Below are 18,680 nucleotides of genomic sequence, written 5' to 3'. Positions count from 1 at the left end.
TTCATACAGCATCAACCACAAACATTTGAATGCCAAAGAAATGTTGATTCAGTAATTTGATCACTGGTAAACATATGGTTCTGCTGCAAATCCCACTTGTCGTTTCGGTTTATATAAAATTTCAGCATGAATGCTCTGACAAATTAGAACAAGAATACCTCTATATATTCCCATGAATACAAATCAATGCACTTTTCAGGAACGATATGCTACCTGGGAAAATTATCGCAAGTAGTGAATTAGAAACCGAAAAAGGAACAGTCCTGAGCGCCTCAAGAGAGTCGCATATATGTATTTATGCACGACCCTCGAAATTTCTTGTTTCATGTGTCTTTGTTGAGCAGAAACTCAAGCCGGCAATTCGAGCTTCACGTTGTTCTTCCAGCTGAAACGGTGGTGTACGAAATATATCGTGTTAGGAGATGAACATAACTTTAGACGGATGATAGCATGTGTGTTTGTATATATACCTTTGGAAGTAATAATAGAAGAAATCGGCATAAAGCAGTGTCTGAACAAGCCCTGAAATCCAAGCTGCAGCGCCAGAACCAGAATGCATGTCATATGATTTGTACAGAGAGTTGCAAATATCTTTCTAAAAAATGATTATGTTCGAGACAGCAAGGAATTCTATGCAGAAACATTATTTAAACATGAGAATAAGCAAATGCTGAGCATGCATGCCTCCGCAAAAAGAATGTCTGAGCATAAGTGCACACTGTCCCCACGCATGCTCGAACACGTGCACGCGCGTGAGCGCACACATACACACACGCACACACATACACAAAGAGAGAGAGAGAGAGAGAGAGAGAGAGAGAGAGAGAGAGAGAGGCATACTTATCCAGTGCACATAGTGTGGTTCTGTGAAGTAGCGGTAAATCCAGTTCAAAATGTATAAAGCTCGATATGCTCTGCAAGAAAGAAGAGAGGAATCATCAGTTAATATCAAATACACATTGGTCCTGCAATTTCACAGTTAATAAGGCTAGACAAGGCGAATGTGGTACACAAACTTGCCATTTACTAATTCAGGTCCTTTTTCAGACTAAATCCTTGTAGGAAGATAGCAATATACATTTGCAACTCTGGGGTTGGCATGGAGCAATTTGTCTACAAACTTACTTATAAACATTAATTTGCAACAATTTGAAGAGATCTCCGACTGTCGAAGCCTCCCACAAAACTTCCCCTTCCCCCAAAAGAAACCTAGAATGTTTCTGCTTAGGAATCAATCATTCATTGTCCTGTAGTTATCTGATCATGCATCATCCTCTGTTCCTAACAGGGACTGGACTTGTTCACCCCTAACCCAATTGAGTATGAAATAGAAAATTAACAATTTAGATCCCCAAAATGTTGAATCTTGAAAAGAATCATATCAGCTCAAATTGCATATAATGCTCCTGGTGACACAAAGACTTCACTTGACAAACGAAAATGTAGCAATTCACAATTACCCGAGAAGAAAAACATATTGGCCAGTCAAGTTGTCAATGTTTCTTGTTCTTTGCAGCAAGACCAGCTGAGGAAGAATGGCGACAGCTTCCAAGTACAATGAAAATGTCCACATCACCTGGAAAACGGAAAATGCCATATTCAGGACTCCAATATATTATGGAAGTGTAACGGCTACCTAATGGTGGGCAAAGTACCTCTCTGAAGGTAAACTTCTCGTTTATCAATAGGGCTAATAACAAACAGGGAAGCACAAGGAAATAGTGCCGAAATGTGTCCTGGTCTTTGTCATAGGATCTGCGTACAATCTTATGATACCTTATATACCAGACTATCGAGAAAGAACTTCCCAAGAATATCAATTTCATTAGTGTATTATAGAGCGAGATGTAGTCTGTGAAAAGATCTAAGTAGCGAGTAGCAAAAACAAGAGCATAGAGTTCCTGAGTCTTCAGGGAAATGCCTGTAAAAGATTATGTCTGCATTAGATGAACGAACAAAGTGATTTTGAAATATTCAACGTAATTGCAGCTCTCAATCACACATAAGAATAACAATACATATAAAGACAAAGAAAATGCGCTTGTCACAAGAAAAGCTCACTGCGACTGTATAATAGGGATGAATAAGCTACATTGGTAGTCATAAGATTTCATTGAAAATAGGCTTGATATATACTAATACATTCATGAGTTGCAAATATCAATGACCGGAATACATAAGTTTGGACTAAGTGCCGTCCAAAGTTAGAAGTAGCAGAGTAGATATCCATACTACACTGTGGACATAGACACTTTTATGGCAACTATACTGTATTGTGGAGATACGTTTCAAATGTTATTCATCAGCAACCGCAACCTTAAGGTATATCTCATGACTTCATTACATACTAAATTGTACCTGCAGTTAACCTATACATGTTATATTTGGTCGACCCAAATTAAATTCTTCAAAACTCGGATAATTTTAAGAGCAGACCAGTTATGCAGTAAGACAAAGTGTACCCAAAATTATGCAGTATTTAAAAACTGTGCAAAAAGTGCCCTCCAAAATTTCACCACTTGTGCACACTTGCTTTATAAGAATAGTTTGTTTCAAGCCTCTGAAAAAGTTTTGTGACAAGATCTAAGCCAAATAACTATATTTTGACTCACAAATTCCTGTCAACCACCCAACGTATTTCAAAGAATTACATACCCTAACCAAACAACCGAATTAACAGAGCAAATATATGCTAGGAAACAATACAGAATACGCTGCATTTAGTGGGAGTTTATAAGGTTCAAGGAGGACTGTGAATCCATTAACCTTTTTGTGCTAACTATATGAGTTCAAGAAAATGAATCCGAGATTCGCTTTTCAGCTATAGATTATAAAATTTTTAATAACTTTTGCAGCTCTTCAAGCAAATTAAAAACCAATCCGGCGTGTCTATGCAGTTTAAACAACACAGGGCAACTCTCAATATTAAATTTTTCCTAAGAGATCTACTTCGGAAGCAGAATATCCACATCAATTTCATTCTTCTAGTAGTTCTGCTCTTAGTACACTTGATCTATGAACAATTCCACTACAAAAAAATAATTTATCAGCTTCTTTCATGATAAAGAACTAAGCAAGCATCATATGAACATAACTCCAATATGAACCTCCTATTTATTCTTAAATCATATATAGCAAGTAGGCCAAACCATCTGCAAGAAACTGCCTCAAACTTTAAGCTGCCTCTAGCAGCAGAAAGTAAACTTACTACATCAAACCCACCTCAGGCCTGATTATAACTAAGCATAAAAGCTATATTCAGAGCAAGCCCACAAAAACTTTCACATATCCAATTTCAGCTTCCCAATTTACCAGCACATATATGCATTAAACTATCAAAATCAAATCTCAAAAGGGTAAGCACAACTCGGGATCTAAATTAATAATCAAACCTATAACCTCCACCAAACACATATAAAAACAGAAAGCACGACTATCACTGTTCAAGAACCAAACCAGAGATAAACACCCACTGAAAACTGACAAAGGGATATGAAAATGCATTACCAGCACAAGATTTGATAGTGTGAATCTTGAGGAGCAAAACAAGAACACTCGCCAAATGGGTCATGTCCCCTGCAAACCTGAATATATTCATCTTCTCTCCTCTCACTGTAAATCAACCAGGAAAATTGTAGATTTCACTTCTCAAAGAGCCTTAGAAAGGAGATCTAAACAAGAATTACAGACTTGCTCTTTTCCTCCTCTTTTCGGGTCTGAAAGAGAGAAGAAAGAGATCTAACGCAGAAATTACTGTCTAATTTTCCAAGATTTTCTTTTACTGCTCTTTTCGGGTCTGAAAAACAGAGATCTTTCTGGGTTGATCCGAACAACAGAGAAAAGAGGTTTTATTTAATTTACATATAGTAAACACAAAATGGAAATAGACTTGTGACTGTCGGGAAATGGAAGTCGTCATACAGGGGACCCCAAAGGGTGTATGCCGCAACGTGTCTGCTCTGCTCCAGTAAGATTGCTGTTTGAGACATTTAACTCTTTTCACATATTTACCTTAATTATTACATTTCAGCATTAGTACAATTATAAATTAGGGCTAAATATAATTTTAGCCATTTGAACTATACATTAAGTTGCATTGACATTCCTAAACTAATGAATTCGATAAAACTTGCCGCAATTATCTGTTTTGATAAAAGTACCCTCGTGACATGCATATTTATGTTAGGTATAATTACACTCATCTCTCGTAAAATTTAATATAATTATACGTACATATCTTATGTTTTGAAAGATTGCATCTATTATCACTGAGTTTTGCTTTTATCAAATAAATAAGACTCCCTGTTAATTAAAATTCATCAAATTTGCTGATATTAACAGAAAAATGGGGATAAAAATATATATATTTACCTTCGATTGAATTATCACTAATTTATTACAAATCACATAATTTTTTTATGATCGAATTACTCCTATACATCTCCAAATGTTAATGCATATGAGAAGATATATTTTCATAATTATAAATATAGTTTACTTGAAAAAAAATATTTAATCTACAACAAAGTAATAAATTAATCGAGGTTAAATACACTTTTCATTCAAATTTTTTTGTTAATATCAATAAATTCAATGAATTCTAACTACCGGAAGGACCTATATATTAGATGAAAGCTAACCTCATGGATAGTAAATGTAATTTTTCAAACTATAAAAAGTATATGTGTAATTATATCAAACCTCATAAAAGAGGAATGTAATTATCCCATTATGTTATTTGGATGGCAAATCACTACCAAAAAAAAAAAAAAAGAAAAATGATCTTTGTTACTATTTTTTTTTTGCTACAATATAAAACCCGCAGCAAATGCTGCTTTTTGCTACCACATTTAGCCCACAGCAAAGCCTTCCAAGCCAAATGAAGTTCTTCTTAATTTTGCTACGGTTTTGTTTTGTTACTAAAATAATTGAATTTTATAAGAAAAAGAAGTGCATAAAACTACGTTGTTTGGAGTGGATTGGATTTAATATGGTTCTATATATGGGTCACAAATAAGTTGGTTTGGGAATAATTTAATTTCAGTGCAAAAAATATATAGTTTTTTCAATGAAATTTTAAACTACCATCAAGTTTTATTTATAAATTTTAGGGAATTATGTATGTTATCAAATATAATATTATTAGATTTTAATAGTTATTTTTTAAATGTTTATTGGGGTGTAATATTCTTTTAGATATTCTAAATGTTTACCTTATTTTTTTTTTTAATTAAAAAGGAATGTGATTCCCGACAATTTATCTACTATTTGTGGTAAGAAAAAAATTTAATTTTTTAAAAAATATTGTACCTGTCGAACAGAAGCAATAGGGACATTCACAAGTTTGATGAAACGACTGTTGGGATTTTCATCCTAAAGTGATGAGCCCAAAAATTATACAACCAACCATTCAATGATAACAACAATCAGAGTTATATCAATAGTAATAATAAAATTAAAAAAAATAAAAGCAAAAACATAAAAGGATCAGAACATAATTGAAGAGGCTCATGGAGCCAAGATCAGGGGGACGAAGCACACAACCTCATTGCCGACAACCCACCACCGGTTGCACCAAGAAACCACGGCCACCAGGGTACAGACCCACTTCTAAGAAACTCTCAATTTCCTTTGTCAGTTTCTCATTCTTTGCTCTCTTTTTTTCGGTCCAAAAGGGGGGTGATTTATGCTGAAGAAGTGATGAAGATTTGGGCGGTAGTGAGTGCTTCCAGAGCATTGAAAATGGTAGAAAATAAAGAACAAGAGAAGAGAGAGAGTCGGTCGTGGTATTGAAGAAGAGAGAGAGAAGACTTTTTTGCTACCTTGATACAACGAAGGAGGAAACAATTTGCGGATTTTAAATGGGACCGGATCGGGTCATGGGTGGTGGGTTGGGTCGGGTTCTTAGGGTATCAGGTGGTGGGTTGGCTTCAAGGCCTACTAAATAAAAATGGTTCTCGGGCAAGATCCAACAAATACCCCTTGGACTAGGACCCAAAAGGGAACCTAATCCAAGAACTGATTTGGCTATTATCATCACCATTTATACCTGCAAAACAAAGATGTTAGTAACAGTATTTGACTTATGATATTTCAAGCAAAAAGCATAACACACAACATAATTAACTTTTTCACACAATAATTAACACTAAGTTAATAATAACCAAGCTATAGCCTATTGCCACCGAGGCACATTCACAAAGACTCCACCAGCCACAAAGGCTCAACAAACCACCTAGGTTCAACCAGCCACCTAAATATTTTTTTAAAAAAATTCTGTATGAATTTTTAGAAATAGTTTTCAAAAAAATTTTCTGATTTTTTTTTCAGAAAATTTCTTTTGCTATTTTCGTAATTTTTTGTAATTTTTGGTATTTTTTTTAAAACTTTTCTATAAATCTTTTTGTATTTTTTAAAATTTATATAATTTATGTGTAATTTATGCTATTTATATGTAATTTATGCAATTTAACAAATTTATGCGATACATGTGTAATTTATGCAATGTATATATAATTTATGCAATTTATTTGTAATATATGCAATTTATGCATTTATGTGTTATTACACAAATTTGTGTAATTTATACAATTTAATAAATTCTACATAATAATCAATTAATAACGAATTTTGAAACAATTAATGCAGTATTAACAATAATACATTAATAAATTTTTACATAATAATAAAAAAATTAAAAAGAAATTAGAACAATATTCCTCAAGATCATTTTTACATGATAATGTACATAATCACAAAATTAATTTAAACCAATTTCTCCAATATTAACACTTCTACATATTAATCAAAATAATTAAAATAAATTGTAATAATATTCCTCAAGATCATTTTTACATAATAATGTAAATAATCACAAAGTTAATTTAGACCAATTTCTCCAATATTAACACTTTTACATATTAATCAAAATAATTAAAATAAATTACAACAATATTCCCATAACATTCTTACATAATAATGTATATAATCACAAAATTAATTTAGATCAATTTTTGAAATATTAATAAAAAAATTAAAATAAATTAGAACAATATTCACAATATATATTTACATCTATACATAATAATGTAAATAATCAAAAAATTAATTTAGACAAATTTTGTAATTTTTTATTAATAATCCAAAAATTTAGTTTACCTCGATGACGCGAGGTAAGTTAGTTTATTTAATCTTTTTATTATAAATTATTTTTTTAAGAAATTAATTAATTATTTAGTATCAAATTAATTAAAGGTTTGACGGCGGTTTTACAAGCGCATCAATGCGGTCGTGCTAGGACATTTCCCCCACCTGTGGCCGTATCTGAGGCAGGTGCCACCAGAGCACCAATATTTCTAGTTCAAAAGCATGAAGGTAATTAGATTGAATTTAATTTTTTTATCTAATATATAATCTAATTGTTTGATTTATTTTACTAATATTTTGTTTAATCTTATTACTGTAGATGATCTACTCGTGGGACTGTGACAATAAGTCCATGTTCTGGGTCTTCTACATGTGGGCTGGGAAATACATCAGGAAGACCTTCTCCGTCACCAGGTCCTTGTGGCTGGTCAATGAGGTTAGGCTCTAGCTCAGGAAGACCTTCTCCGTCACCAGGTCCTTGTGGCTGGTCAATGAGGTCTGGCTCTAGCTCCAGGCGTACTAGGCCAGCGAGGGCTTCCACCAAGAGTCCTCCAAGAATAAGGCGAATCGGATCGCGAACCCCACGGCGTCCTCGACTGTCTATTGGGGGGGTCTTCCTCAATCGGCATGCACAAGAGGAACTTCATAAGTAAATATAAATTATTTGTTTGTTAAATCAATATTTATAAATATTATGCTAATTAATTAATTAACTATTTTTTCCTTATACAAGAGATGGAGCTCGGTCAGCCGTCCAAACAGATGGAATTATTCGAGCGATGCTACAAGAAGAAAGATGACGGTGGCTAGAGTTGGTCAAGGGCAACGGAGGTGGCAGTACGTAGCTAAATATTTTATATTATTTTTTTAATAATGAATTATTCATTTAATTAAGTACAAATAATTTTGTTTGTTTTACATGAGACGTTCTAAAAGATATTGGAGGATTGTCAGCCCCAGCCCATATCGACGACCTCAGTGCCCCCCTTGAATCCCAGGCTTTAGTGGCAATGATGGAGCAACAGATATGGTTGGGGACAAGAACAAGGGCCGAGTATTCAGTCTTAGTTTTGAGGCTCACGTCTCCAGCCGCACATTCACATCGCCATCGCCACTGCCACCGCCACCTTCAAACCCAGCCATGGAGAACCGCATCGGCTGTCTCGAGACAATGATGACCGATATGATGGACATGATGCGGCAGATGCGGGCCTCCTCGTCGACTGCAGCACTGCCTCCGACGAATCCCCTAATTGAGAACCAGGAGGATGACGGAGCATTTAGATCAGGTTTTATATTTTTTTATTTTTGTAATTACATATTTTTTATATTAATATAATTATTTATGTTTCTTGATATTTATTAAATTCTATTATTTTATATTTATTTAATTCATTAAATTTATAGATAAAATTAATTCAAATTTCATTAAATTAAGTTAATTAAATCTAAAATTTTATTAAAATTTGTTAAATATTTAATAAATTATTAAAAACTTAAGAAATTCAAAATTTAGGAACATGTTTAGTAATGCTAAATAAAATGTTACAAATTTTATTAAGTCCCGTCCCAAATACCATTCCAAAGACTGCCCAAAAAAAGTGTTCCTACACTGGACGAACCTTCCCAAATACCATTAATAATCAATATCTCATATGTTTTCTAAATTATACAAACCATTCATAATTCTATTACTAACGTAGTTCTACAAATGTGTTCCAAACAACCCATTGCAAAACATGTTCCAAATTCGGTTCCTAAATTCCATAAATAAACAGTTTCAGAATTATCTCATTAGTAATACAAATATTGTTCCAAAGTTTACCTAAAAATCATAACAACCTATTCCAGAGACCGTCACAAACCATTCCAACTGCTAAATTAATAATTTTACGGACTAAATCGATATTAGATATGAATTTCAAGAATCGATATAGTTTCCGTCCGAAATTGAAACAGTTTTTCATAAATCGTCCCTAAATTTTTATAACGCCAACTAGAGAGACGGATTTCTATCCGTTCCAACACCCGCTCCAAAAAAATTCAGTGTTCCCCTAACCGTTCCAAATTAAATAAATACCGTTTTTTAAACCCGTCCCAAATTCCACCTTTTTTGGTAGTGTTTTATATTATATTTTGAACTTTTTCTTTTTAAATTTATTGATTTTGGATTATGTTAATGATTATTTGGAACAATGTATTGCTAGTAAAAAATTAATCCAATAGAACATATCCAAAGAGGTAAATTATAGTTGGCCCCTGATATATGCTTGCGTTTAAAATCACTTTAATATATTCTTCAAGTTCATTTTTTGACGTTACCATCCTTATACGGTAGTGTTAGTCACATATTGGAAGAAAACGTAGCTGGATTTTTTTAAAAGTAAAATAATTAATTTTTTGGTTTGTTTTTCTCACTTTACTTCCTTAACTTTGTAAAATTATCAAATAAGTTTTTTTTAGGCTGAAAAATGTGCAGTAGCTTCCTGCCCAAAATGCTAGATGTTGGCCTTATTTCAGGATTTCTCCTTTGGTAGACAACAAAATATTGAGATAAAGTTAAAAATCTATAGAGCGAAAAATTTAGTGAGATAAAAATATAGACCTTATACTAAGTCTATGTTGTATCTGAATTAACCATTGTAGTAAATGATACATGTGATGCAATAAAATGAACATATATTTAGCTAAAATTATAACCGCCGCCCCCCCCCACCCCATAATGTCTTAATTCACCTCTTAAATAGCTCAAAAGTTTGTAATATTATGATAGGAGTTGGGTTCCGATAAAAATGTGACTCTAGGATGAAAACACGGTCTTAGAGGTAGTACATAGCCTGGGCATATTCTTTTTGTTCGTGCATGGAAGTTTTACATTGAAGTATACAATCAGGTTGGGCAAAATAACCTAGAATAGGTGGTGCCAATATTGTTATAAATGATCACCAATTTTAGACTGAAAACTTAGTTCTAGAATTAAGTTTAGTAGCAGAATGTCCTTTTCGAAAGATAGGATTACATGCTATAAAGTAAAGGAGAAAGAGTTATTAAAAACTTTAACTCCTCAAGAGATCAGAGTAGATAAGGTAAAACTTAGATGCCCTGAAGAATGGAAAGAAATATAAGTAACATTTGACATCACTAAGAATGACAAGTTTTTTTCGTATGATGACTTATATCATTTGCAACAACCTGTTGTTGGTAGATATGAAGGCATGTTAGAAATAGCAGACCATAAAATTCTAGTTACAAATGTTGCAGGATGAAAAAATTGGAGTATGACTTTGGGGTTAAATTTTCTCAAAAATCATAAACCATGGAGAAGAAAAAACGAAATGAATTCAATCTTAATGGTGTTACCATAAAGATTGAATGACTAGTCTCTTTTCTATATACATATCTATTGGTATGTTATATGATTATTATAAGATAGTGTATTTTGCAGCTTATATTGATTTAGGATCAGGAATTTGCATGACCAAACCTGGAATTTTCCCTCAAGAAGCAAATGATACCTTACCCGTTAATGCAGGAAAGGATTTTTCACAGAAGATCCTAATACTTAATTGATTGCATAAACGGGTTTAAAAATCCTAGTAGAGAGCATTAAAGGACATGTTAATGCAGTAAATCCTAGTAGAGAGCACTTAATTGATTGCATTAAAGGTGCTAAAAGTATTTTCTAAATTCGATTGCAAATCTGGCTTTCATTATATTAAGATGGGGAGTGAATAAAATAAATTTACTGCATTCTCCACACCGTAGAAAACATAAATCTTGAATGTACTTCCAATGGGTTTAGCTAATGCACATCAGATATTTCAAAGAAAAATGAATAATCATTTTAAAGATTATTATAAATTCATATTTGTCTATATTGACGACATATTGATTCCATCCAAAAATATGCGAGATCATATTAATCATCTTAAAATATTTTTGGATGCATGCCATAGAGAAGGCTTAGTACTTTTTGAGAAGAAAGCTACTATAGCTGTCAATAAAATTGAATTCTTAGGAACTTATTGATGAAATAGGTATTGAGCTGCAGGATCATATTGTGGAGAAAATTCACATTTTTCACACATACTCAAGGATAAGAAGCAGTTACAGAGCTTCTTGTGAGTTGTTAATTTTGCAAGTATCTTTATTTAAGGATCTTGCAAGATACAGAAAAGATTTTCGACCACTTTTGAAAGAAATTGAAAGTTCAAAGTGAAAATGAAAAAAAATCCACACTAAAAGAATTCGTGAGCTGAAACAGATTTTCAATAACCTGCCAAAGCTGGTTATACCACAAGACGAAGACGAATTGGTGGTCTACACAAACGCTAATGACTATAGACGGATAGCAGTGCTCATGAAAAAAACTACTACAGAGGAAGAACCTTGTAAATATACAGGAGAGTTGTTCTCAGAACAACAAGCTCAAATCTGGCACACTAACAAAAAAGAAGTTCTTTGTAGTTGGAAGGTTTTTAAGAAATGACCTTTATTTTTACTGGCTAAAGAATTCACTTTAAAAATTGATAATACCAATGTTAACGCTTTCTTGAAAAATAAATTAGAATATAAAATAGAGAAGGCTCGTATTATCAGATGGCAAGCTGAATGATAGTATTATTTTCATAATATTATTGTTATAAAATCTCACGAGATGTTCTTGCAAATTTTCTGACAAGACATGGAGGCATTTGAAGCAAACTCCATCATGTTGAGGCTCAGGCACCTCAAAGAAAACCTCGAGGAGCTTGACAAGAAGTTCAGACATTTAGCTGTAAATGCCCAAGTTGCTAGACAAATTCAAAGAGTTGATCTAGACAATGTCCAGGTCGCAATAAAGAGTTTTTTGTTAGCATCCACCTCGCTATAGAACAACCTAAGAGAACCAATTCGGAAAGCATCACCATCGGGGTTGACTCATGATTTCAGGGAGTTCAGACATTTAGCTGTAAATGCCCAAGTTGCTAGACAAATTCAAAGAGTTGATCTAGACAATGTCCAGGTCGCAATAAAGAGTTTTTTGTTAGCATCCACCTCGCTATAGAACAACCTAAGAGAACCAATTCGGAAAGCATCACCATCGGGGTTGACTCATGATTTCAGGGAGTATGACCCTAAATATGCCCTTAGAGTACAAGGTTTTAAACCTGTAGTGTCGAATTCAAGTATCGATTGACAAGGCCATTACCAGACTCTGGTGAAATGACAACAATTGGGTCACAAGAAATGCAAACTCCTGATGATTCAAATTAACCCAGCACCCTTGGGGTAATTAGGAAGAGATTAGCCTTAGGCCAATGACAAGCATCTCTAGGGCTAATACTAACGAGTTGATATCTTCATCTTCTACTTGGCAGGTTTACCAGAGAATGTGGGAAATATTAATTTCTCTCAGAAAAGGTGTCAATCCAACAAGACCATCATTGAAACCTCCGAAAAATACAATAGAGTTTGGATGTAAGAAGGGTCCAAACCCTATGATGTTCGAGAATGGTATGACTTTGAAACCTTGGCTTCAGTTCATACTATATCACCAAGTTTTTAAAAAATTTCAAAGCTTTCGAAATAGATTAGTAAGGCGGTCTATGATTTTGTGGCAAACAGTCCACACTTAAAAAGTGGTGATATTTTGGAGATAAAGTTCATATTAACAGCTCTTAAAATTGCAGGAAAAGGGTTTGACACTGCATTTCATTTCATGAAGCTGCAGAGCCCAGACATGGTAGCCTTCAAACAAAATTAAAGCTGCCTCAGGAGAAGTTCCCTTGTTATCAGCTATTAGTAAAAACGATATCTCTTCCAGAAGAGCTTGAGGATTATAGGTCTGACTCACTGAGATGGACAAAGTCAAGTATCCATTCAAAATTTTATCAAACAAGGTGAATGGATCGTTCCTGTTAAACTCCAAGGCAGGAAAAAGTATTGAGTTCGCAGAAAGCGTATTTGAGAAGAAGAGGATATTAATCTGAAAAAATAAGATACCAGCAACTGAAGCAACAAGGATAAAGATATGCTACATGTTGCATGTTGGGTAATAGCATTACTATGCCCTTGTTGTGAGAAACAAGATAAACCCCTATTTAGGATAAAAATTTGGGTTAGACAAAAGAAACCTAAACCAAATTAGAACAAGGGTAAAAGAAAGAATTTTTACAAAATGAAGTAAAAAACAAAAGATATAAAAATTCAAGGAGAAGACTGTCGGCAGAAAACGACAAGGAACAACAATCAGCAAAATAAGAAAACCAACTAGTAAGTACATGGTAGACAAATCATCATAACTACCAGCTAGAAAGAACAAGGGATGACGAAGACAATGATATAATCCAAAAAGGACAAAGTGATATAAGTTTGAAGTCCGCAGACAATTATAAATAAGGGAGGACAATGCAGAAGGGGATCACTAGAAAATTTCTCCTACTCTTTCAAAACACAAAGTTTTAGCTTTCAAATCTTTGTAGTTTTAAAATTTCAGGTTTATGAGGGTTATCCTAACAAGTATAATCCTCTTAATGAGAGGCTAAGTAGTTGTCTCCTCCAATAGAGGAACAAATATCTATGTAATATTATCTGTATTTCTTCAATAAAGAAAAGACTGTTGTTCAACCTGTTCACCCAAAATTTTATTAAGTCTCTATTCTGGAATATTTATACGCCCTAAGATAGGGAACGGAATAGGGTTATGTTATTTGTTGCTGAATGAACCAAGGGCCTACGAATCATCTGCTCAGTAGTGTTGTCGGAGAAAGTCTGTAAAATTGAGGATTTGGAATACTCGACGACAAAACGGTCAAAAATGAATGAAATTTATGGAGATTTAATTTTATTTCAGAAGCATATTGAGTCTGATGAATTGAATAGTAATGGGAATAGTTTTGCAGGAAAGAAAAAGAATATCTTTTAGGGTCTAAATTGATGCTTTTGAAAAGTTTTAGAGGCAAAAATGAAAATGAGGCACCAAAACTGCAAACCTCTATAAAGTATGGTATCAAGAATGCTATTCTGTAAACTGTGGTACCTGATTTGCAATGCTCTCTATATTGCGGTACCAAAAATGCAATTTTTCCAAAGTAAATGGACCCAAATAAAAGATGATAATAGCAAAATGCATATAATTTACTACAACCTACACAATCTAAGAATATTTTTGAATAATTGCATCAAAATAATTAACTTAATAATACGAAAACAGACATAGTTCAAGCAAGAAAATTGAAAAATAGAACCAACCACCCTAGTGAAACTATAGATCCATTAAGGACATTTTTTAAAAGAATCTTAATAAATAGCAACTATTATACGCCATATAAAAAATTATTATATTAATTCTTAAACAAATAGTTATTACTAATTATATTTTTCAAAATAATTCAAAGTTTATAATATGTTTATAATTTTTATAACTATCTTTTACGAAATTAATAAAAAATAAGATAGATGTTGACCGTCCACGTGGACATGGGTGCATCTATAAAAGTAGGATACGTTCCCTATTACAAAAGAAAATCGAAAATAAAACATAAATTAAGTCACTTAATTTTGATTGGTTCAACATTCCATGTAAAGTTCATATTAAATTGATAAGAAATATGATGCAGTATATTTGAGAAGACAATGAAAATAGTTAATAATGAATAAGAAAATTGATATTGAAATTCAAACTATTAGTAGCGGGTAGATGATAAATAATTATATATATATATATATATATATATATATATATATATATATATATATGATAAAATAAATAATTATATATATATATATATATATATATATATATATATAAACTCAATAAACTCATGAAGGCAGGCAAGAGGATTTCTCCTCCAACAAAATCAAACTAGCAAATGAATAATGGAACCATATGTTTACATAACAACTTAATGAGTTCTACTGTTAATTAACTTTTGAATTTTCATTGATTATATTAACAATAATTATTAAAATTTCAAATTCATTAAACTTAATGAATAAAATCTTTTCATTTATAAAGTACTTATTAAATTTTAAAATAATATTTATTAATTTATGAGTATTTTATATTTTTGCTTAATTAAACTTGTAAATTTTGTCAAGATTATAAGTATCACGTGCAATGCACGTGATTCCTACTAGTAGTGATAAATAAGGTGAGATGTATAAATCAAAAGAAAAAGCAAAGACACAAATGTAACAGATTGAAAAGCCATGTATGATTCAAACAAGAAGCAATTGACAATGAATGGAGGGCAAAGCACATGAACAGGATGATGAGGTACTACTCTCTCACCATTGTTAGTCTTAATTATAAATGTAAATGAAAGGTATGTGTTTGATTTTGTGATAATCTTCTCCTTCTTCACCATCCACCACTTGTACCCTCTTCATGAACTCTTGTGGCATTAACATAATTTCCATTTCTTTGAGAGTAGAGATGAATTTCAATCCATCTGGAATCATCGCCAATTTTCTGCATGCTTTAATATAAAGAAAAGATAGATTGAGCATTGCTCCTTTCTCCACTCTCCATTCCACTAAATTCGACAACCCAAACAGAACAAGGTCTCTGAGTTGAGGAAATCCAGTTGCCCGACAAACCATCTCATTGCCCATATATGGATTGCGCCACAAGCCAAGAACTCTTAACATGGGAAGCTTCTCTAGTATTTCCATTGGGTCTTCCTCAATCCTTGTACCCACAAGGTGCAATTCTATCACATTTTGATATAGTTGAACTTCATAAGCTGGTAATTTGCTCACTTGACAATGTGCGATTCTCAAGTAATGTAGCGAGTGACACGTCACCAACCTTTTGAGAAGAGTTGAGCCATCTTCCGAATCCATATTAACATCCATTTCAATCTGAAGTCGTACGTCGCGAAATTGTTCTTGATGATTTAAGATGTGATCAACAATCATTGACAAACTTTCTTCATCACAAATTCTTCCTTCCAATACTCGGAGTTTCGGCAATTTAAGAAGATGAGTGATGTCATCAACCAAACTCTTGAACCCAGTTATCATCTCCAACTCATTCAACCCTTCCAATTTCAATTTTTCACCTCCAATGCTCTTATGATCATGGTGCAAAAATAGATGCCTCAAGCGCCTCATTTTGTATACGCAATTAGGTAATCTAAATGTATGTTTCACATTCAATATCTGCAAACAAGGTAGCTTGCATATAGATGCTGGCAATTCTTTCACAGTACTATTTTCGATACTCAATAGCTTCAACAGCTTCAATTTTTCTATTCCTTTGGGCAATTTCAGATTCTCAAATGAATAACCTTCCAATACTAAAACTTTGAGAGATTTGAAAATCCCAAATGTAAAGTAATTGTACCAAACTATATTTCCCCAGTCCGTTTTGAGGAATAGAAGAGATCTTATGTTCTTATTTTCTCCAATCCTATAACTAAGATCATTATCCAATCTGTGCATATAGATAGCCAGTCTATCTGTTTTGCAAATGGAAGAGTCTCCTCCTCCCATCTCTCTATCCATAACCTCCAAAAATCCTTGTCTTTTCCCTTTTGACAAACATAGATCTCTAATCAAATCATGAAGCCGACATGACTTAAACCTATTATAAAGCGGCAACTCGTCTATTTCCACTTGAACCAAACACCTATTTGCTAGCTCGAATAAATACCGTTCTCCCACATCTCTCAAACTTTCTCCCCTTCCCTTATCTTCTGAAGAAATCATTCCTTCAGCCATCCATAGTAAATATAGTTTTTCTGTATCTATTTCTTGATCCTCTTTAAAACATGCCAAATACAAAAAGCATGGTTTCAGGTTGTAAGGGAGCACATTGTAACTCAAATCTAGTATTTGATTTACTTTTTTGTCATTCTCCAAACCTTTCCCATGTTGGAGGTACGAATCAAGATTTCTACACACATTTTTCCATTCTAATTATGCCTTTTCACGACGAAGAGTTCCCCCAATAACTGAGATGGGTAATGGTAAATAACCACATTTTTTTACTATTTCCCTTCCATATTCTTCCAACAACTTTATTTCAGTTGTAGGTAGCTCTGCATACACAATCAATGAATGTCAGTTAATTCAATATATTATAAAATTTGAATTTCTTATAAATTTGTATAGTAATTAAAACAAATCAAAACAAGAGAATTTTGCCCTATACTTGCAATAAATAAAAAATAGAAATAAAATCTGAAAGCATAACTTTATATTACTGTATGAAACAAATTCAATGAGTTTCTAAATGTTTGATTTCTTTTATGTTGGAAATAAATTTTGTATGAAGTAATAAATTTTAAATTGCTATTCAATAGCATTTTATACATATAGATCAACTTAAAATTTACAAAAGAAAATTCAAACAATCTTTTTATAAGCAAAAATTCAAACAATCTTGTCGTCGTGGAAACTATAAAAAAATATTAGACGTAACAAAATAATCTTTTTCGCTTAATATATACTATGATATTTTTAGTATCAATAAAATAAAACAAGAAATTTTACAAACAAACCTTGTGAATAGTTGTTTGGGAGTGCTATCTTTTGAAGGAGCTCCCATCATTCATCTTCATCCAAACACTTCAGATTGTGGACGTATCCTGTGGAAGCAATGTTTTGATTTCTGGTTGTGAGCAATACTTTGCTATCTGCCTCTCCAATGGGAAATGCATGCCTTAAGGAATTCCAGTGATCAACTTCCCAAACGTCATCCAAAACTATTAGACATTTTCTATTTTTTTGTACATCATACAACTTTCTGACCAATGCATCTTCGTCTTGCTCCTCTGTTTCATTTGGAAGAAGTTGCTTTAATAGTCATTGGAAAATAGTTCTAGGTTGAAATTGCTGGCTTACACAAACCCAAGCACGATATTTGAAGCATCGCTGCACGGCCTCCCCATTGTAAATTTTAGTAGCAAGAGTGGTCTTTCCCAAGCCTCCCATGCCACATATGGAAATCACTCCATTTGATTTGTCATCAGTTGTCATAACTGATTCTAACTGTTTAATATCCTCCTTCATTCCTACAAAATATTTTTCAGCCTCATGCCCATACGTTCTTCTCGACCAATCGATATCATCTACCAAACTTGATGAGTTGTCTCCTACACTCATGGACTTCGACTGTTTGGTGAGGTCGGACATACGAGACTTGATATCTTTAATGTCTTCTCCGATTTGGTGCATTCTCGACCACTCGTTCAATATACAAGTGAATCTTTTGAGAACCCTTTTAAGGCCTTTTCCTTCTCTTCTGGACACCACTTCAATGACATATCTTTCTAGTACATTCTCAGCTTGAATGGACAAATCGCGAAGTTCAGCGACCCAATTCTGGTCTGTCTGTGAATTGTACCGATCTTGCCTCCTATCAGCATCCTTCAAGAAACAGTGCATGATGTTGAGCTGCCTACGGACTTCCTCAACCTCACCGTCCACACTCGATAAAAACTTTGCTTCCTCAATCAACAGGTCCCGAAGTGTTTCAGGAGCTATTGTTGCAACAGAATCAACCATTTTACTTTGTATTTGGGTGATTTTTTGGAGAAATTGTT

At 33.2% G+C, this 18,680-nt stretch overlaps 2 protein-coding genes across 2 annotated transcripts; both read right to left on the bottom strand.

The window, feature by feature from the left end:
* LOC105171890 (ER lumen protein-retaining receptor) lies at positions 31-3,904 on the bottom strand. The gene is made up of 6 exons (XM_011093147.2): positions 3,508-3,904; positions 1,656-1,921; positions 1,461-1,576; positions 841-914; positions 471-534; positions 31-385 (listed from the first exon to the last, which is right to left on the bottom strand). Exons 1-6 carry the CDS (start codon positions 3,596-3,598, stop codon positions 349-351), a joined length of 648 nt encoding a protein of 215 aa, XP_011091449.1. The 5' UTR covers positions 3,599-3,904; the 3' UTR covers positions 31-348.
* Positions 15,337-18,680, bottom strand: LOC110012696 (probable disease resistance protein At1g58390). Its single transcript, XM_020697239.1, has 2 exons — positions 17,948-18,680; positions 15,337-17,029 (listed from the first exon to the last, which is right to left on the bottom strand). Exons 1-2 carry the CDS (start codon positions 18,640-18,642, stop codon positions 15,433-15,435), a joined length of 2,292 nt encoding a protein of 763 aa, XP_020552898.1. The 5' UTR covers positions 18,643-18,680; the 3' UTR covers positions 15,337-15,432.

This window comes from Sesamum indicum, linkage group LG10 (genome assembly GCF_000512975.1).
Source record: "Sesamum indicum cultivar Zhongzhi No. 13 linkage group LG10, S_indicum_v1.0, whole genome shotgun sequence".
Taxonomy (NCBI): domain Eukaryota; kingdom Viridiplantae; phylum Streptophyta; class Magnoliopsida; order Lamiales; family Pedaliaceae; genus Sesamum; species Sesamum indicum.
The sequence above is the reverse complement of the archived record's forward strand: the minus strand, read 5'-3'. Positions and strand labels throughout refer to the sequence as shown.

Bases quoted from the DNA above. Each gene is read 5' to 3' on its own strand.
- LOC105171890 (XM_011093147.2), bottom strand. From the start codon at position 3,598: ATGAATATATTCAGGTTTGCAGGGGACATGACCCATTTGGCGAGTGTT. The intron at 1,922-3,507 runs GTAATGCATTTT...AATCTTTTACAG, and splicing joins CACTATCAAATCTTGTGCTG to GCATTTCCCTGAAGACTCAG. The intron at 915-1,460 runs GTAATTGTGAAT...TCTTTCTTGCAG, and splicing joins CAATATGTTTTTCTTCTCGG to AGCATATCGAGCTTTATACA.
- LOC110012696 (XM_020697239.1), bottom strand. From the start codon at position 18,642: ATGGTTGATTCTGTTGCAACAATAGCTCCTGAAACACTTCGGGACCTG. The intron at 17,030-17,947 runs CCAATGACTATT...AAATGTGTGTAG, and splicing joins TTTCAACCTAGAACTATTTT to AAATCTTGATTCGTACCTCC.